Below are 19619 nucleotides of genomic sequence, written 5' to 3'. Positions count from 1 at the left end.
ACGCACCTGTCGAGACATTTTTCCCACCGCTCGAAACAGTTTTTGAACTTGTCAATTTGATGCCTGTCAGTGCTCTTGCTGTTTTTGGTTTCATCTCTTCCACATTGGCAAAGCGTTTTCCTTTGAGGACTTTTTTGTCCAGGGAAACAACAAAAAAAAGTCACTCAGGGCAAGATTGGGTGACTAGAGAAGGTGGGACACAGGGTTCATGCCATTTCTGGTCAAACGCTGCTGAACGCCCAGTGCAGTGTGGGCAGGTGCGCTCATAACTCACCCCAAATGCGCAAACGCGTTGAAAGAGTCTTTAAAAAAAATTCACTGAAGCTGAAGACAGCCTCTCACAACAACACCAGCTGATGCACTGATGCAGATGGGTTCCTAGAAGGCTCATGGAGCAGTGTAGGCAGGGACCACCAGTGGCCTGCCCTCCAGGAGATAGCTTTGGTCCCTGCCACCCCCCGTAAACAGGGCTAGCGCGTGGCAGAGGCAGGACACCAGCGGCTCCGTCAGCCCAGAGCCCCACTCCGACCCTGCACCCCCTGCTGCTCCTGGATGGCAGCTCCGAGTGGAGGCCTGCACCCTCCGGGAACGTGAGAAAACTCCACAAGTTGGCCCCATTGTGCAGTTGCGTTCAGAGTAAGAAGAATGGCCGTGAACAACAGAGTCTTCTTGGCTTTTCTGTGACGATTCATACGAATTAGTCACCCCACAAAATTTATATCTGTTTATTTTGTGAACAGACGGTGAGTGGAGGGGACCTGTGCTCCCCTGACCTCCAGGAATGGGGGCCCGCAGGGGAGGCCTTGCTCATGAAACATCTGGAAGACAGAGCCTCGGACAGAGCCTATGTGGGGATTTTTTCTCTGCCGTCAAAGCTGCACAAGGAAAAGCGGCCGGTCTTTAAACAGTGCTTAAAAACGGCCCCTAAGCAGGACCTCCTTGCCTTTATTGGCAGGGACTTAGAGATGATGACCTGTGACTTCATGTCAAGATGACTTTTGGGAGGGAAACGCTCACTCATTTTTGTAGGTGCTGCTCCCAGAGGCCAGGCACCACCAGTTGACACAGCCTGTGAATGTCCTGTCCTCTGCTGTTTCTGATGACCGCCTTTTGTTCTGTTCTGTTCTTTAATCACCACAGACCAGATTTCGACCAGAGCTGGGCCTTAATCCAAGAGCACGTCCAGATGGACTCCATGGTTATCAAGGGCCTCGATCCGCACACCAAGTACCAGTTTGCTGTGAGGGCTGTCAACCCCCACGGCCCGAGCGCCCGCAGCCCGCCCAGCGACACCGTCCGGACCTCCCGTGAGTACCGGGGCCCTCCGGAAGGACAGGCCCAGTCGCGTGGCCGAGGTCGCCGAGGACGACCCACTGGGTGCCCTGCAGGAGGGCAGCCCACACAGGGCGCTCCAGGGCCTTCTCTGCTGCAGCTTTCCCAGCCCTCGGGGTGTCCGAGGCTTTTGATGGGGACACAAGGTCAGCAGATTTATTTTCGCGCCGTCCTGAGGGAGCGTGAGGTCAGTTTTCTGTCATGATCGCAGGAACAGAGCACGTACCACAGCCCGCCCCCCCCCAACTTTTTATCTTTTGAGAACACGGGTTCATTTTAAAATCGCAGGATTAAAGACAATGCTCCCAGACTCTTCAGGGCTACTGCTCGCGTGCCAATCGAGGACACTTAGGCAAATCGGTCCCTCGGATGACGGTCAGGGACAGCCCAAGGGGGCCCTGGAGGGGTGACAGGTAACTGGGGGGCCCAGCTGGAGCATCAGTCCCTGTCGGTCACAGGGCCTCTCCGGGGACTGGGGGAGCCTGGGTGTCCAGCAGGGCTCCTGAGGAGTTTCGAAATGTTAGGCTCTGGATCGCAGCCTAGGGTTTAAGAAGCTTTCCCAGGAGCGATTCAGGAACAGTACTTCAGCCACGGAGGCCCCCTTGCCACCCCTGCTTAGGGACCTTTGTCCTCTCAAAGTGGGGGCACATGGACGTGCAGCTGCAACCCCGCGGAGAGGGGAGGCTCGGAACTGAATGTTACCACTTTTTGGTTTGAAGACTGTACTCTCAGTTTTTGCCAATAAATTCCTCCAAGTTTTTGTCTGAAGAGCCCTGTGGTCACCCTGGGCCTTCTTTCCCTGGGGAGGAAGCATTGCCTGACACTGTCCCGAGTCCGCTGGCTTTCCACCGGCCAGTGCAGAGCGCCGTTTGGGTAGTAGGTCTGAGTAAAGTCCTCTGTGCTCTCAAAACACCCACACAGCTGACTTCCAAGGTCAATGCTCTTATCGGGGGTGGAGATTCACCGAGTCCTCCAAGTGCTAGGAATTTTGACTCTTCTGAGAACAGTAACCCCTGCCCTGTCCTTGAGTGTCAGGGCTTCTTCTGTCGCCCTTCGAGTGGGATTCTTGGGGGAGGTGGACCTGTGAGGAGGCCACACACACACTGTTGCAAGCACAGTGACTGTGAATGGAGGGTGGACTCCTCTTCTTCAGAGTTTAGAAGCTAAAACTCCCCAGGCACACAGTGGGCCGTGAAGCGCCTTCTTTCTAGAAGAAATGTTAACGATTCTGTTTCACATCCCAGGAGCGCCTCCCTCCACTCCTGCTGGCTGAGGTCTGTGCCGTAATCTTTCCTTAAACTTGTGATGCGTAGCCAAAAATCCAGGTAACAGGAGCTGGGGCAAGCCTCGGATCTGACTTTTGGACATTTAGTTTGTCTTCGTGACAAGCGGAGCAGGCGCCCAGGGTGCCCCCGCCCCGCTCCCCGCCCTGCAGCCCAGCACCGAGCGCCTCTGCTCCCACGCCGTGAGCCACACTCGGCCCCCTCCTTCCGTCCGTAGTGTCCCCTCCAGAGACAGGAGCAGGGTGAGGGGGAGCAGCGCGTGCTGGCCCTGGACGTGGTGTGCTCATCGGAGCGGGGCGGGGGCAGGGGCCCGGGGTCTGGTCTCGGACTTTCTGATCGTCGTGACCCCGTTGGTGGATCCCAGGCTGGTGGGTGACACGAGAGAAGGACGTGAAAGTGCTTTGCGGACACGTACCATTTCATTACCACTGGGCTCCTACGCTAAATAAAATTTTATCCTTTCGGTGATTGTGTGCGGGCAGGTGGCTGACTGAGGGAAAACTCTCGGCTGTGGAATAGTCTTAACTAATACAGTCGAACTGCTTTGATGGATACGGCTCCTTAAATCAGGGTGACGGAGGCAGACCGTGTCACTCGGCCTCTCTCAGGGACCCCCGAGAAGGTGCGGTAACTGGGGTTCCTGTGGTGGGTTTTCTCACAGTCCCCTCTGCTGTTCCAGAGAAGCCCACACTCCGGCACACCCAGCTTCGTCTCTGCTTCTAGTCTAGACCATTGTTTCGTTTCCAGAACCCATTTTCCCGCGCGTGAATACTGCATTCCCTGGTGGCACTGTTTGTACTGTGGTCGCTTGTCGGTACCAGAGCTGCCATTGCGAAAGCCCCCCGTGGCCCAGGCGCCACGCCGAGCAAACCCCGTGTCCTTCCTCCCGGAAAGCCTCGTGCCGGCCGAGTGGCGTTCCTTTGTCTACATTGTCACAGGGTGAGTTTTCGAAAGGTTGCGTATTTTGTCAAGAATGGAAATTATAAAGGCAAGATTTGGACTCGGGTTTGGCTGCCTGCAAAGCCACTTCCCCGAGTGAGATTCGAATGAAAGGACGTTCCTCGTCTTCTAGTGCAAAGTGGCACGAGAGGAGGGTCAGTGATGAAACACAACAGACGGGCCGAGGAGGTCCTGGCAGCTCGGGGCCAAGCCGTGGGAACGTTTTTCACTGAGAACTTGTGAGCCGTGTCGTGCATCTGCGCAGGCCTGAGATTCACCCAGTCGCATCCCAGTGGCCCGGGAGCCGGTAGCCCATGGCCCTCCCGACTGGTTAGATCCCAGCCCAGGTAAATAGTTGGAAGGTGGCCCTGAGGGAGTTTCTGAGAACGGCGTTGCTACCTGCTGGGCTCTCCCTCCTCAGGGTCCTTCCTGCAGGGATGTGTTCTTGGTGGGATGCCCCCTTTGCTCCAACGGGATGTTCAAGGTCACGGCTCAGGCGAGGACCTGAGCAGGTGAAGGTGCCCATACGGAGCCCGCAGATCCCGCCCAGGGCACGGCCACTCGCCGGGCTCCTCTTGCTTGTTTTAGGCCTCCACCCTCCTTGTTCCAAGGAGAACAGCACTTCAGCTCCACTAACCAGCCAGCACTGAATTCCCCGGGACCTGCCAGCGCCAGGGCCTGTGAGCAGCTTCACTGCTTCGTGGGACGACGCCTAGATCTTTATGTCTGTGGCTGATCAAAGCCAGGGCCAGGGTTTTATCAGGGCTCCGCTCAAGTGAGCGAGGAAGGAGGAGGGTGCTGATGGCTTCCCCGGGGTGTTGCTAGGTACACTCAGTGTCCACAGCTCATCTCCACAAAGTCACGGGGCAGGGGAAGAAGAGCCTACGACATTTTAGTGTTCCTGCGCCCGAAGGAGCGAGGGAGCCTTTCAGTGACCTGGACGGACAGTGGCGCTCCCCTGCGTCTGCTTCCATCCTCCTCACCGGGACTCGCCTGCCCTGCCAGCACCTGCGCTGGTCCCCCAAAGGCAACACGGAGGCTCAGGTCACGGTCTCTCAATTTTTGCCCCGACCTGCTACATTTTTTAAGCGATGCCAACAGTATTATAACCTGCCGTGGCGCTCCGTGGTGTTCTTTTACCCCCGTGATTAATTTCGTAAATGAGCCCGTCGTAACAGGGGTGTCTGTGGACCCTCACAGACGCGGTGCACCTGTAACTTTGGAGGGCACATGCCAGCCCCGCCAGGCACTTATTCTCTGGGATCTGAGAAGGATGGGACAAGTAATGACAATATGAACTACAAATAATAGAGATGGCCAAAGTCAGAAAGTGTGTTTCTTTTTACCAAAGGCAAATGAAATGGAATCAGAAATAACTCACACTCCCCATGATGGAGGCGGCGACAGAGCCCGGTTCTCCACCGAAGTGAACTTGGCATCCTCAGGGCCGTCCCCAGCTGACGGTGTTCTTTTCTTCCTATCGAAAGTCATTTCCCTCTTTCCTGCCTGGAGGACACCCTGTTGTCCCTGCTGGAACGCTCCCTCCCCAGACTCTGCCGTGACCGTCCCCACCGCCCGCTCCTTAGCACCAATGTCACTTCCTCGGACAGGCTGTGCCCTCGCTGCTACCTCAGCCCCGTTCCTGTTTGACGTCCTCTGGGCCCTTGTGAGCCCAGAGCTCTTCTTCAGAAAGGCACTTAACCCACATCATCTGTATCCAGCCTCCAGGCTAAGCCCCACCCTGGGGTGCAGTGGTTGGCTCCAGGCTGTTTTGCAGCCCCCTGCTCAGAGGCGGTGCTCCAGGAGTGCTGCCTGAGTGCAGGAGGGACCGGGTGTGAGTTGAGGACACAGGCACTGCCTTGGGGGCTGGCTGACCTTCCCCTCCCGCTGTCCAGGAAACTCAGTGGGGAGACGGGAGGAGAAAGGTGGTCTAGGAACCTGCCAGCATTGCCCCGTTGGCACAGTGTACAGGCAAAGTCGAGCCCCCAGAATCGCAATGTGACACAGATAAGAAAAAGTAAATACAGTAAAAGAGGGAGGCAGGAAGGAAGGAAGGAATGGAGAAAGCAAATCCAGGGGGATTACGTTCAAGGCAAGGAGGATGGAAAAGAGGCGTGTGAGAGAGATTCCAGCGATTCAGAGGACAATTCAGTGCAATGGAAGGTGAGCAAGGAAACAAAACATTTTCTCTCCAAGCCCGTATTTTGTGCCTGTGTTTTTTCTTGATCATAATAAGCTTTTATCATTTTTATACTGAAGTGTTTTTCTGGTCCTAAGACGTCTAGCTATGGTCTCAGAGCCTCGGAGATTGCACTGGGAGGCATGGGAGATGTTTGGTTTCTTTGGTTTTTGCTGTGTTCTCCCCACAATCCGATTTCTCTAGCAGTTCCAGAAATACCTCCTTCTACTGAATGAACTGAGACAAACCCTCCCTGGCTCAAAGCAGTCAAAGTTCTGCAGTAAAACTGATTCCACGGTGTCCCCGCCACCCCCCCACCCTTCACCCCACTTTTCCCCTCTGCCTCCCTGCTCACTCAGATGTCACTCAGTTCAGCTCTGTTGGCCGTGTGTGTCTGTATGTTCACGCCCTTTGTCACGCAAGTGTCTGCGTGTGAATCTGGAGTTTTCCCAAGTTTGCTCTGAGATTCGGGCCCTGGTTTTTAATTGCCTGACCGTCTCCCCAGGGACAGCTCAGCATGCCAGCATTCCTGGGGAGACGTTGTCACTCTGCAGCCACAGGACAGAGTTCCTTTATCCCAGTCACTGCTGAGGCCTCCTGTGAGATGGCTGTGCCCCTGAACCGGCTGCAGCAGTGAGCAGAGGAGGAGGAAGTGGGGACAGAGGCGGTGGCCTGCGCTAGGTGGCCTGCAGGAAGTGATCTGGGAAGGGCGGAAAGCAGCTTTTGCGAAGTCCTGCCACTTTCTGTCATCCACATAGCCTGCTGCCTTTGAAGAGCCCCCACCAACCCCTGAACACCCCTCACTGCTTCTAGTCATCAGCTCCTTCAGACAGAGTGGGATGTGGCTGGCCCTTCTGAGTCTGAAGGCCAGGAGCACTGTGCTCTTACTGCCTTGCCGTGAGATCTTCTTGAGAAAGGCACTTAATCTCTCTGGGCCTCAGTGTTCTCATCTGTAAAGTGGGTACAGTGATGTCTGCCGTAGGCAATATTTTCTACTTCTCAGAGTTATTTTGGGGAAATGCATGTGAATAGAGGTTACGGCCTCTCCTTACTCTCCGAGATGAAGGAGAAGTGAGCCAGGCGCGACTGCTGAAGGGCGGTGTATCTCACCGCGCGGTGACACCTGGTCTGTGGCTCTTTCCCTGTGACTCATGCCCTGTGCCCTGCTCTTGGGCCTTGGAGGCATCAGGATGTCACAGTTCAGAATCGAAGGTCCAGGAGCAGAAGCCCTGCTGACGGAAGTGGGAGAGTACGAGGGACCACAGGAGTGTGGTCGGGAAGACTCACGAGCATGGGTTGGGTCGGTTGGCGAGTTTTAGAAGGCCGCGGATTGAAGAGACGCCAGAGAACTCAGAGGGGGAGGCGCAAAAAGATTTCGTGGCCGTCACTACTCAGGCGAGAGGAAAAGGGAAGCGGGACGAGCCCCGCAGAGTCAGCGCTGCGCCTCTGGTCCTTGTGTGTGTGTCCCCGCGTTTGTTTCTAACCTCCCACTGTTAACCGCTCGCTTACACGGGGCACATCAGATTTTTCTCCGGAGGGCAAGGTAGCCGCCGGGTGGGGTTTTGGGGCCACCTCGGCATGGAAGCAGCAGCTGTAGACAATGCGTGTGCCTGTGTCCCAGGGAATCTGTGTCCATGGGCACTGGAATGTGAACTTCATACAGTTTTCATGTGTCACTAGGGATTACCCATTTCTAAAGCTTTTTTAACCATTTAAAAGTGCAAAAACCATTTTGAACTCCTGGATTGTTAAACATGATTAAAGAAGACAATTGAGGTGAAGAAACCAAGTTGACTCAAGGCTTCCCTGAGTGAGAGGTCTCCATTCTCAGAAGTCAGAAAACGGGGAAATGCGGCTGAAGGCAGGAAGCTTTCATAGGATAAAGAATAAGGAGCAAGAAAGAGAGAGGAAAGTGGGAAGTCCATAAGGAAGGAGGAAATCGGTATAGAGCTCGGAGCTGGTGCTGGCGGATTGGCTGACGGAACAGCCTGCGTTTCTGGTCAAGCAGAGCGTGTACAGGGACCCTGGGTGTCCATTTGCTGAGCTGGCAGGGGGCAGGAGCAGCTGCATCTTGGGCCGTGACAGTTCAGCAGTACAAAAGCAGGTGCTGTCCAGGTGTGGCCTCTGGGACATAGTTGGCTGACCTCTGCAGATCCTCCGGGAAATTTGGGAAATCTCACAGGGAGCAGTTTTGTCCAACTTGGAACCGATCAATGAGTGTGTGTGAATGAAATGGTCGCCTCAATAGATACCCCTACAAGTCACTTTTCACACAAGCGTTCGGAAATAAATAAGAGACGCGGTGAGCCTGCGACCCAGCTGTATTCAGAGAGGCTTGGGCTGCTCCTGACACATAGAGCAGCTGGGGGAGGGCTGGCTTGGCTTGGCATCGCTCCCGGAGCTGGGAGTGAAGAGGCCGATAAATTGGTGAGCTCACGGATTTGTAAATCTTGGGGATGGAAGACGCACAAGGAAACAGGAGAGAGAACAAATCATTCGTTTCACTCAAAGCCTAGGCAGTCTGCGTGCTAAGTGTGCAGTCTATACCTGGACATAGCTCCAGGGGCGCCCTCCGCTCCCTCACTTGCCGGATGTGCTGCGGCCCCGCCGTGTGTAAATCCGAGCGGCAGTCACTGGCACAGCCTGACTGGTTCCAAGGGAAATGATTCACTTAGCTGTGTAAATATCCGCTCCCTGCTAATTGCTCTTCCCAGGCCTCTGTACGTCCTTCCTCACTGTACATTTACTTGTTATCAGTACACCGATATTTTACTCCCTCCAGCTAGTTAGGGAAGGAGGACTAAAGCAAGTGATAAATAAGCAAATAAAATATTCTAAAGAAAGGCACTCCCAGTGCCCCAGTTTAGACTGTAGCATCTGCTCAGTTGGCCACATGTGGGCCACTCCATGCTATTTATTCATCTCCGTCTCAATGGATTTTTAAACATTCGTGTGTGGTACTGAGACACACCCAGATGTTAACAATTTTTCCTTTGCTGCCTTCCATTTCCTTGTTATCCATTCTGTTCTCTTTCTTTCAGACTCCTGATGTCATGGTTAATCTTCACCGTTCTTTCTGTTAAAGCCCTTGTTACTTTTACACAGTTCTCCATTTGGACAGTGTCTTAGCATTTCAGTCCTTGAGTCGGGTTCTTTGATGAGCACAAGTCGGGCCTCAGCCGTGGTTTAGCCCAGAGGAGGAGTTGCATGAAGTCAGCCGGGCACAGGGACTGATGGACGGATGGACGGACGACAGGGACACGGCCGCTGGCTGAGCCTGTTGGGTCTTGTCGGATTACTCAGCCGAAGGTGGAACACACACACATCAGAAGAGTGTGTGTGTTCTTCTCCCACAGTCCCCCAACTGTGGGAGAAGAGGTGACTCTTCCAATGATGTCAGGTGTCACCAGCCGCCCAGCAGGAGACAGGCACGTGCAGTTGGGTCATTTGAAGTGAAGTTAGTGAAGGGACTGTTTGCACATGTTCAGACGGACAAAAGGAAATCAAGAGGAAGTAATTACCGACTTCTGGAGACAGACAGGGAGGGCCGTCCGGCAAGAGCTGTGACCTTCAGACACACGTCCTGCAACAACCTCATAGGATGGAAGTTGAAGAACAAAGAGTCTGACTCATTTTCCTTGCTCCTTCCACTGTCCTGCTGAAGATTCCTGATGGGCAGAACCTGGCTAAGAGCCACCCGGGCCAGCCTTCTACAGCCTCCAGACAGAGTGTGGAAGGGCAGAGGTGAATCTGGGGCACGTAGAGAAGGAATCACCCCAAGAAGTAATAGTATCATCTCATGCAATAAGAGAATGGTGCCTTTTGAGTGGAGTCCAAAAGCACGAATTGGTCTTTCACTCATTGAGGTAGAACATAGACCTCATCTCACTCGTCTTTGCCTGTTTAGCATGTTGCACTGAGCATAGAGATTATGAGACCCCACACTGACTGTTGCTGACTGAGGGTTTGTACACCCACAGCTGCAGAGCACCACCTCAGTCAGCACCTGCGGAACGGAGGCCCGGGGTGACGTGGAAGCCTCCCCAAGGTCCCCCTGTCGCAGGTCCTGGCCTGGTGGCCGCCTTCTGAGGGGGAGTCCCATCTTCTAAAGAATCTTCTAAAGAACAGTTTACAATGTGCCCACTTGTTCTTTCAAATGACAATTGAGTGCCCACCATGTGCCGGGCGCTGTTTCAGATGCTGAGAATTCAGCCCTGGACAAAACAGGCAAAAGGAAGATTCCTGACCTTGCAGAGCTTACGTTCCAGGCTGGCAAACCGAGAGAGGTCAAGTAAATTGAAGAAATGCAGACGGCACGTCAGATGGTGATGAAGGCTACGGAGGAGAACAAAACGGGAGGCGATAGGCGGTCAGAGATCTTCCTGAGGAGCGACATTCGGGCCACAAGAGCGGGGTGAGCTCTCTGGACACGTTCACCTGGACCGATTGTCTGTCTGTCCATCCATCCGTCCATCCATCCACCCTCCCACCCACTTGTGGGAAGTGTGTTCTATCAAGCGCCGAGGTCCTGATGCAGGAGTCTCCTGGGTGGTCCGTGTTTTGGGAGGGAAGGAGAGCCCTGTGGCCGGATTGGGAGGGGGGCGGGGTTGGTGGAGGCTGATTGGGACCTAGGAGGCCATGGGAGGCGGCTGGGCTTGGCGTTTGCTCAAATAGAGTCGGGGAGACCGGAAGATGCGTGGAGGGGAGGGGGGTGCTTGACCCGAGGAGTGAAAAGAACTTGCTTAGGTTCGGCAGAAGCTCTCACTGGTGTGTGAAGGAAGGACTCTGGTGGGGCGGGGGGATCGGTGAAGGGAACCGTGGTGATGATCCCAGAGCGGAAACTGCATTTTGATCGTCTCTAACTAGAAAAAGTAACCCATGCTTATTATTAGGGAGAAATTCAAACAGCGTAAAAGGTGTAGGAAATAAAAATGCCAAGATTAATGGCCACTATCACCATTTGGTAAATAATGTACAGTTTCTTAATCCAGTGATGATTGTTGTGCTTTCATACTTTCTGGGGTATAACAAAATGCTGTACACATGTTTGGATGTGAGTAACTGGAGATGCCTCACTAACCTGGAAACCACAGTGTGTCCCATTCTGCAGTTCCACCACATTCATTGATAGATCCTTCACTGATGGACATTCACATTGCTTCACTACTGTTGACAAAGCGGGGCCACTGGGCAGCGTCCACATCTTTCGGCACGTCCAAGGTCACAGTTCCCCTTTGCATGCCTCCGGGGGGCAGAGTGGGGCAGGGTTGTGACCTCTCTCGTGGGCCCTGATGGGCAGAAGCGTGTGCACAGACATCAGCATTATGGATGGCATTTGAAACCCAAGCCTCTTACGTGCTGGTCCAGCCACTAGTGTGACAGACACTCTCCATAGTTAAACACACTTTTGAGACAGTTTTTTTTTTTCAGAAGGAAACCATCTGCTGTATGGATGAAACCACCCATTGTTTAAGCTCAGGTCTTAACACAAAGCTGTTGTGGTTCCCACTGGCAGGGAAGCAGAGGTCTGGAGCCTGATTAGCTGCCTTCTAAGTCCACCCCAGGCTCTCCCCATGTTGAAAAATGTGAACGCAGACTCGTCCTGGCCCAGTGGAATGTTCCTCCCATCCGTGGTCTTGATCACATGGTCATGAGGGATCCCAGAGCTCAGCAGATTCTGAGGATCACAAGCAGTGGTAAATGACCCATGATGGGCTCCTCAGGACCCAGTAGGGAGACGCGTCCCCAGATGGCGGTAGTTCACAAGTCACCCAGCAGATGGCGACAGGTCACAGACTTTCAGAGCACGAAGAGTTGTTTTGAGTTAGTTTGCAGTCACTTGACCGGGTTGAGAGGGGGCAGAACAGCAGGTCTGCACAGGGCCTCCGCTCATTGACTGCTTCTGCGGCTAATGAGTCCCCACCAAAACGGGAGAGAGGGCCACTCACTTTAGATTTTAGTTTTTGCACTGGAAAGAAAAGTTCGCAAGGAGAAGCTGAAATCTCTTCAGTCACCCGAGGCCTTTATGATATCTTATTTATCACCAGTGTTGGGTCTTAATGGTACAAAGAACTGAATTTTTTTAACTGCCCGCTGATTGGTTTGAAATCTTCAGTGTGACTAGAACCAAATCAAATATATAAGGAAATTGAATACAGTTTCATATAAACTACATGTTAGCAGCTAAAGTCATAAAGTAAGTGTGCATTCGGTAGAGAAGCCACCATAAAGACACAGCCATTATTGTCGCCAATACCTGTTTTCACCAAACCCTTTTCAAAGGGAACTGGACCAGTCCTTGCCTTCCAGGGGTTCACGACCCAGGCCAGCGAACAGACGCGCAGGTGCAACTCCTGCGGGTCCTGGAATAGCATCCTTTCGTCGTGACATGATGAGATGCCATAGGGAACCACCTCTTCAGAGCCGGTGTCCTTATGTGTCCCTTCCCTTTGGTCACAGACCTAGTGATGAGGTTGGGAGAGGACTCAGTGCACTGGCGCAGTGACAGGCGGCACACTCGGTGCGGCCTGCAGCCTGGGGCGGGTGGGGGCGGGGCTGACTTGGTGGGTCTGGGAGCCGGGTGGTGGGTGGGCCCAGGAGTCACCGAGACGTGGGGGAGGGCCCAGGAAAGCGGAGCGGGATTTCTCCCAAGGCAGGGGGACGCGGGTCAGCAGGGTCTGGCTGCGTGTGGAAGGGGGATCTCTGACGATGTGCGTGGGGTCAAAGGCCCCGGGGGCGCAGAGACGGAAAATGCACCCCACCACTGCACCTCACGGTTTTGGACTTTTTATATGTTTCTAACAAGTGCAGTGCAGTGACGTAGCAAGCACTGGTTCGTGACTAATTTTTTAACTTTCACGGGGGTCGAATTGCCAAGTTCTGGTTCACGAGGTGTCACTACTGTGCGGTGCCCCTGTGAGCGGGCCATCGTGTACCCACTCATCAGTTTGATGCTGGTTGTTCCAGCTGCTCCGATTCTCACCATGCTAAACGTGCCGCAGCCAGCAGTCTCACCCGTGCTTCCTCGGGCTGAGCGCTCACAGGTGGAGCTGCGAGGTGGTCGGGCGCGCCTGTCTTCAGCTCCATCACCTGTCGGAAGATGGGGCCCCTGCGTGTTCGCGGCGATCTCCGCTGCCCCTGGCCGTGTGTTCCAGTTCCTCCCTGCTGGGCCTTCTCAGCAACACCGGTGTTACCAGGCTTTTAAATAAGGCCGTGCTGGTGGATGTAAAGGAATGTGCTGTTAGTGTTTGTACTTGCATTTTCCCACTCCTGGGGAGCTCACACACAGTTTCATATGTTAGACTCCCTGTGAATTGACCTTTTATATGCTTCGCCTGTTTTTATTGGTGTATAAGCATGTACAGATAAACATTAGTAAGCGTTAATTTATAGATATGTTAGTTATGTACATACATTTAAATACTAATCCTTAATAACATGTGCAGCAGACATCTGCTACTTTGTGACTTCTACTTATTGTATCAATTATTGAAAAGAAGTATTTGACTCCTGTAGTTATATTTCAGTTTTTACTTACGATTTATGTTTCCTAGGTTTTTAAAACTATTTCCCTTTAATTAAACAAAATCCTGTTATTTTATTCCACGAGTTTAAAATTTTTGGTTTTCATATTTAGGGTTTGAATCTACCTGGGATTTACTGTTAGGTATGGAGAAGAAGGAGCCTAGTTTAATATTTCTCTTCAGACAGAAAACCAGTCACCCCAGCACCACTCACGGAATCGTTCACGCCTTCTCCCTGATTCGTGACGGCACCTTCTGGTGTGTCTATCGCACCTCCATACATTGTGGGTCTGCCTCTGAGTCCTATCGTCTATTTCTTCATCCTTTCTCAGTGCTACACTGTCTCACTTTCTACAGCTTTATAAAGTCGTGGTACCTCATGGGTAATTCTGCTCCACCTTGTTCTTCTTCAAACTTGCCCTGTCTATTCTTGACCTTTTGCTCTTCAACATAAACCATAGAGTCAGTTTTTTAATTCCATGAAAAACCTGTTGGGATTTAGAAAATTGTAATTATACCATTTTGATACATCAAAGAAACTCACTATGTATATACAAAAAAGCTATGTTACCTTTATAAAAACAAACATACAGTTATTTTGTAAAATAAAAGCCATCCTTAACTGATTAATAGAAATTTGTATTTTGGGTATTAGCTTCTCTTATAGTAGAATACCCTTGAACTTGTTTTGCATGCAGTCAGTGGTTAGACTATCCTGGTTTTAAATAAATGCCTCCTTTTTAATTTTCTCTTTTCCTAATTAACAAAGTGCCAAGTAGAAAGAGATAAGTTATGTGCTTTAATTAGAATAGCCCCAGGCTACTGGGAGAATGCTTATCGCTGGCTTGGACTGTACATTCTGTCTTCATTTAGAAATAGCATTAGCAAAAACTTCATGAGAGCCCTGGATTTGAGATCTGAGGTGGTGGCTGATGGGACGTAACAGCAGGGACCTTTATTCCAGGTTCCTTCTATCCTGCTGTGTCTGGTCCTCTCCGTGTGCACTCCCTCCCTATTAGAAATGGGAAATGACTATTAGCCTGGGCTGTCGTGGGAGATGGGGAGTCTGAGATGCCGCGAAGAGTACTTGAGTCCAGAATTCCAGATCAGCTCTGCCACGAATGAGCTGCCTCTCTGGGCGCGTCCCATGGATTCACTGGACATCAGTTTACCCCTCTGTAAAATGGACTTGCTGTGCTAGCTGATTGCTGACTTCTTTCTACAAAAGTCAGAATTTCTTAGGCTCTGAGTCTTTGTAACTTCATATTCCTTTGCCCACTCTTATCTCATGCTCTTCCTGTTCCCAATCTAAGCAACATCCGGCGTCAGGGAGACATGTTGTATACAGTGTCAGCACAGAGCAATTTATGTAAACACCAAAGAACTTTATCCAATGAGTAGTGTACCCCTTATTTTCCTTGTCAAGATGAGCAGAGGACCTGGAATCATTTCCGCTCTCAGTGTGGCAGCACTTCGGACCTGCAGCAACACCGCACGGCATGGGCCTTTTCTTCAAGGAGTTTCCTTCAAGATAGACTTCTGGGGGGGGGAGTTACGGGGCAGGAAGTCGCTCTCCTCCGTGGCCTCAGTTCCCACATTTATGGAACGAGAAGTTTGGACTGTCTGGTGTCTGAGGTCTCTTTCAACTCAAAACTTCTAGTCTGAGTTGGGAGAAGGGTCAGGAATGGGGGCAGTTTCCAGGGAATGTCTGTGGCCTTGGGGGCTGAGTCTGACCCTGTAAGGATTCCTTTCCAGGGCACAACCCTCTGGGCCAGGACAGAGCCAGTGCCGCTGGAGACCGGTAGCACTGTTCTTGGTGAGCACACACAGTGTCAGTGAAATGAGGATGGGAAGGAAGATCGAGAGTGTAAAACACGGTTTCTGCCCTCAGGGATTCACAGTTGGGTTGGGAAATGGGCATCATTCCAGGCCAGGAGTTCAGAAGGTGTAAAGACTTTCTTAAACATCCGCCGATTCCATCAAGTGATGGGAGCTGATTCGGCGCTCAGGATGGGGCAGATGTCCACGTGTGGACGGCCCCGTGTGGCAGGAGATGCAGGAATGTCGGGTAGGTCTCGGCCACACCATCTGTCCTGGAGCCTCCATTTCTTTCTCCAAAAGAGTTTTCTCCTTTAAAATGTCACTTGATTTGGGCTTTTTGACGGTGCACTCTGTCTCTACAGGACGAGTGTAGCTGGGAGGATGGGTAGGCTGTGCAGAAGGATGTAGGAGGGGGAGCAGGATGGCAAGGTGGAGAAGGGCGTCAAGGAAAGTGTTGGGGTCAGAAAACACAAGATGTATTCCAGAGTCAACCGGTGGACCAGTTTGTCCTTTGAGACTTTTGAAGAGGGAAGAAGGAAGCCAATGGCACAGTCAGATCATAAATGGCATGATTTAATCACAGAGAGTCCAAGGATAAAGTCTAGTTCTGCTGTCTACTGTCTGCCTGCCTTTGATCAAGTTCTTTAATGTTGCTGAGTTCACATCTCCATGTGGTGAAGTGGGAGCAATAGTAGCAATTTCACAGAGTTTTGTGCAAATTAACAGAAACTGTGTGAAAAGCTGGCCCAGTGCAAAAGATCAATAAATGTGAGTTTTCTGAATCCCAGGCTCCTGGAACGACATGGTGGCCACTTCTCTCAGGAGGAGCAGCAACCAGACAGGCCTGGCTTGGAGTCAGGCTCTGCCAGTGATGGAGTCTTTGGTCTTAGGGTCACTTCATCTCCATGAGCTTCAATGGACTCACCTACAAAGTGAGATGAACCATAGTTAACCTTTCAGGACCACTGTAAAGTTTAGAAATGTTGTGTGTTAAACATGTAGCCGTACCTGTTCCCAAGGGAGAGGCACTAAGCTTCAATAGGTACTGGGGGTGGAAGACAGAAGGAGGAAAGGAGGAGGTGGTGTCACCGAGATCCTTGAATTCTCGACCAAGGAGCTTGGGATTCATCCTGTAGGCAATGGTGGGGTTGGGGGAATCTTTGAAAGCCTTTATCAAATTGGTATCATAAGGTGAAGTGAAAAATCTCAGCATAGATGAGAATGGATCAAGAATGATGAAAATGGGTGCAGGGCAAGAAAAGACACCTGGGGAAAGAGGGAGACCAACCCACTGAAGATAAAACCCAGCTTTCTTCATGTCTGTGCGGTACAATTCTTTTATTACCAAGCGGTTCTTTCTCCTGAAATCCAACAGTTCTGAGTGTAGGGGAGAGGCAGGCACAGAAATGGATAGTGAGAAAGGAACAGAAAAGAGAAGGAGACCCAGAGAGAGAGAGAGGCCTAGAGAGAAGTAAAAAGATATGTAGATGTGAGACGAGACCCAGGGCTTCCGACCCTCTGTGTGAAGACATTGGGCTCCCACTGGGCTGGGTGGATGCAGGTGGCTGAAGAGCACTTGCATCCAGGTGTAAGCCTGGCATAGGCTTGGGGGCGGTGTGTTACCCACCTCCACCAAGATGCGCCTGCCTGCTGCCTGAGAACAGCTCCTTCCTGCTGTCTCTGGATCACCTGCCACCCCCCACCCCAGGGTCTCCCTGTTCCTGGTCTGGGAGTGATTTCTGCTCAGCAGCTGTCTGCTGAGAACACTGCCCACAGCCCCTTTCCGTCCTTTCCTTCACCCTTGTTTGCAAGCTGCTTGCTGTTTTGCTTAGAAGAGGGTGAGTTTGCTTTCAAGAAAGGTATTGGGCTTAGCTTACTCGGAAAGCAGAATGTCTTTAAGTTCAGTTTATGTTTTCGGTGTTTTCCTCCCTCTCTCCTTCCCTCCCCCACCAGGTCATGCAAACTCTTCATGTCTAATAATCAGTGAGCATCCAAAGCCTGTAAAGTCAGTTCTGTTGCGCGTTGCTGCTGCCCTGGAGACCAGCGCCTTGTGCACCTGTCTAGAGCAGGCAGCGGCTTCCCCACTTGCCCAAACCTGTGGGGAAGCAGGGGCGCCGTGGAGCAGGACGCTCGTCCCAGGGCTTGTCCCAGGGCGAGCCCCCTGGGTCCAGCCCCGTCAGGACTGCTGCGGGTCAGTAGGTTTTGTGGGTGACGGCTGAAGGAAAACGTGAACCTGACTGTCGCTGGAGGACAGTGCTCTGTGTTGTCTGTCTCCCGAGAGTTCTCAGCCCACCTGCCAGAGCTGCTGAAGGGAATGGGAGTGGTGGGGCCCCAAGATACCCCATTGGGCCCCCTTTCCCTGGGTGTGGGGTGTTTGCTTCTGTAAAATGTCTCTTTTTTATTTAATGTAAAGAATTTTAAAGAAAAAATATAACAAAAATAATAGGTTTACCAAAAAGTCTGTTACTTTTTTTCTGGTAAAATAAGACATTTTTTATTTTCAACAATAACTTTATTGATTTGGGTATTTTGAGTGTGTTGGTTGTCTCCCACTATTTATTGCCTTCTAAGCAGGTAGAGACCAGGGTGCTGCTAAACCCCTTCCAATGCATAAAACAGCCCCACAAAGAATATTTGGCCAAAATGTCAATAGTACAAGAAACTTCACAAACCACTTCTGACACGTTCCATTAGTCACAGCACCTTCTCCACACACTGCACAAATCTTTTTTTGTATTTCAGTTGCATTTTTCCTTCTTGAAATAATAAAGCATAATGTGCAGAAAGTGTTGCTTATTTCCTTCCATCTACAATATTAAAATGGCTACACACAAAAAAATCACCTATTTTGATGAGTTTTTTTAATGCATGCTGATGACAGCTGTCATAATACAATCTAACAAAATTGTTTTGAATAAAATTAAAGACAACTAAGCACTACTAGAGCCATTGTACAGAAAAACATGCAATGAACTTTTTGGCCAGCCCATCAGTGTGACCCCCTCACATGTACCCAGCCCCCACCCTAATGGTAGAATGTCACAGAGACCCTGGAAGGCCCTGTGGTACCTCGTGAACACCCTTCTTCTCTCCCATGGGTATTTTAGTCACTGATGGACTTTTTTTAGTCATTTAAACTGTACAGACATGTATCTTTAAATAGTATATTAAGTTTTGCTTGCTGCTGACTTTTTTAATAAATGGCATCAAACTGGGTGTGTTTATCGGCAACTTGCATTTGGGCACAAAGTGACACAAGGTTAGGGGCATGTTGGTGCATTGCTAAATGCTCATTCATTCAGTTCCCTGACCCATAGTGTTCCGCCCCATAGATACACTCCAGTTCCTTTATCTGTTCTCTGTTGGTAGGTGTATGGGGTGTTACTTGCTATTCTAAATAGCAAATTTGAGCTCTTTTTCACTGTTACAAATTCTAAGGCTATGAACATGTCTTGCGCATCTCCTGGTGTGTGTTTTCCTAGATGTTGTAATTTAGGGTAAGGTCGCTGGGTCTGTAGGTGTGAACGTTTTCTACTTTATAAATATTTCCAAGTGCCCTGCAGAGCGGACGCGCATGCCTAACATCGGTATGTGTGAGTCCCCATCGAGCCCATCCTTGGTGATGTTTTCTGTTGCTGACATTTTTGCTGATCTTGTCGGGATGAAAGGGCAGCCCTTCTGGGTTTAATTGGCATTTTTTGGATTACGTACGAGACGGACCGCTTTTCATACTTTGCAGGTGTTGATGCTCTCTCTTGTATTGAATTCTTGGTGTGGCCGTCCGCCCCAGCCCACTGGGCGCAGTGTCGGTGACTGGTCAGGACAGACGATGGGCTGGAGGGTGTGTTCACAGCAGTGTGTTTGGTTCTCTTCCCTGCAAAGGCCCCGAGGAGGCAGGAAGCGGCCACTATGGACCCCATTACATAACCGGCTCAGGCGTCAGTGAAGATGATGAGGATGATGATGACGATGACGGCTTTGAAGACGACTTGGACTCGGATATTTTCTTTGAGGAGGTAACAGAAATCTCTGCTCTTAAAACCCAGGGTGCTTTTGTTTTCTTGCCGAACAAGGCAATTTGGCCAGTGGACTGTGAGCATTTTACTTAGAACTGACTTAAATCGGCTCATTTGCTTTTAACACATTTATTTCCTCTGACAGGCTCTGGCTGATCATAAATTAGTGGTAACTAAGTACCAGCCATGCTGATGTTCTGGGGCCAGCTCTGCCTGCTTGCTTCACAGTCTGGGAAAACACAATGCGATTTCCCACCAAGCACGGTTTGACAGAGTCAGGTATTATAAGGAAATGAGCGATTCCTTGAAAATCCCATCTTTGTGATATTGTAATAGTCAATCATATAATATCAGCTTTACTACTGCTCTTCTGAGTAACACAAAGCAAAGTTCTCAAATCCTTGAGCCTCAGGGTCTTTATCCATAAACAAGAGTCAGTACTACCTGCCCCATCTACACCAGGGGCTTGTAGGATGCATGGAAGTGACCGTGAATTCCAGAATCAGGCGTCCACCACAAGAGGGCA

General features: G+C 51.1%; 1 protein-coding gene across 2 annotated transcripts in view; it reads left to right on the top strand.

Annotated features, from left to right (window-relative positions):
- EGFLAM (EGF like, fibronectin type III and laminin G domains) overlaps positions 1-19619 on the top strand; it is a 139228-nt gene that overhangs the window by 72961 nt on the left and 46648 nt on the right. For both annotated transcript variants that reach the window (XM_037128989.2, XM_053657321.1), the window contains exons 7-8: positions 1141-1307; positions 18960-19093. In XM_037128989.2, coding sequence (XP_036984884.2) covers positions 1141-1307; positions 18960-19093 — 301 coding nt within the window. The remainder of the gene's footprint in view (positions 1-1140; positions 1308-18959; positions 19094-19619) is intronic.

The sequence above is a fragment of the Artibeus jamaicensis genome, unplaced genomic scaffold (assembly GCF_021234435.1).
Source record: "Artibeus jamaicensis isolate MK-2021 breed Jamaican fruit bat unplaced genomic scaffold, CSHL_Jam_final scaffold_369, whole genome shotgun sequence".
In the NCBI taxonomy this organism is placed as follows: Eukaryota; Metazoa; Chordata; class Mammalia; order Chiroptera; family Phyllostomidae; genus Artibeus; species Artibeus jamaicensis.
This window is presented reverse-complemented; position numbering and strand designations above follow the sequence as displayed.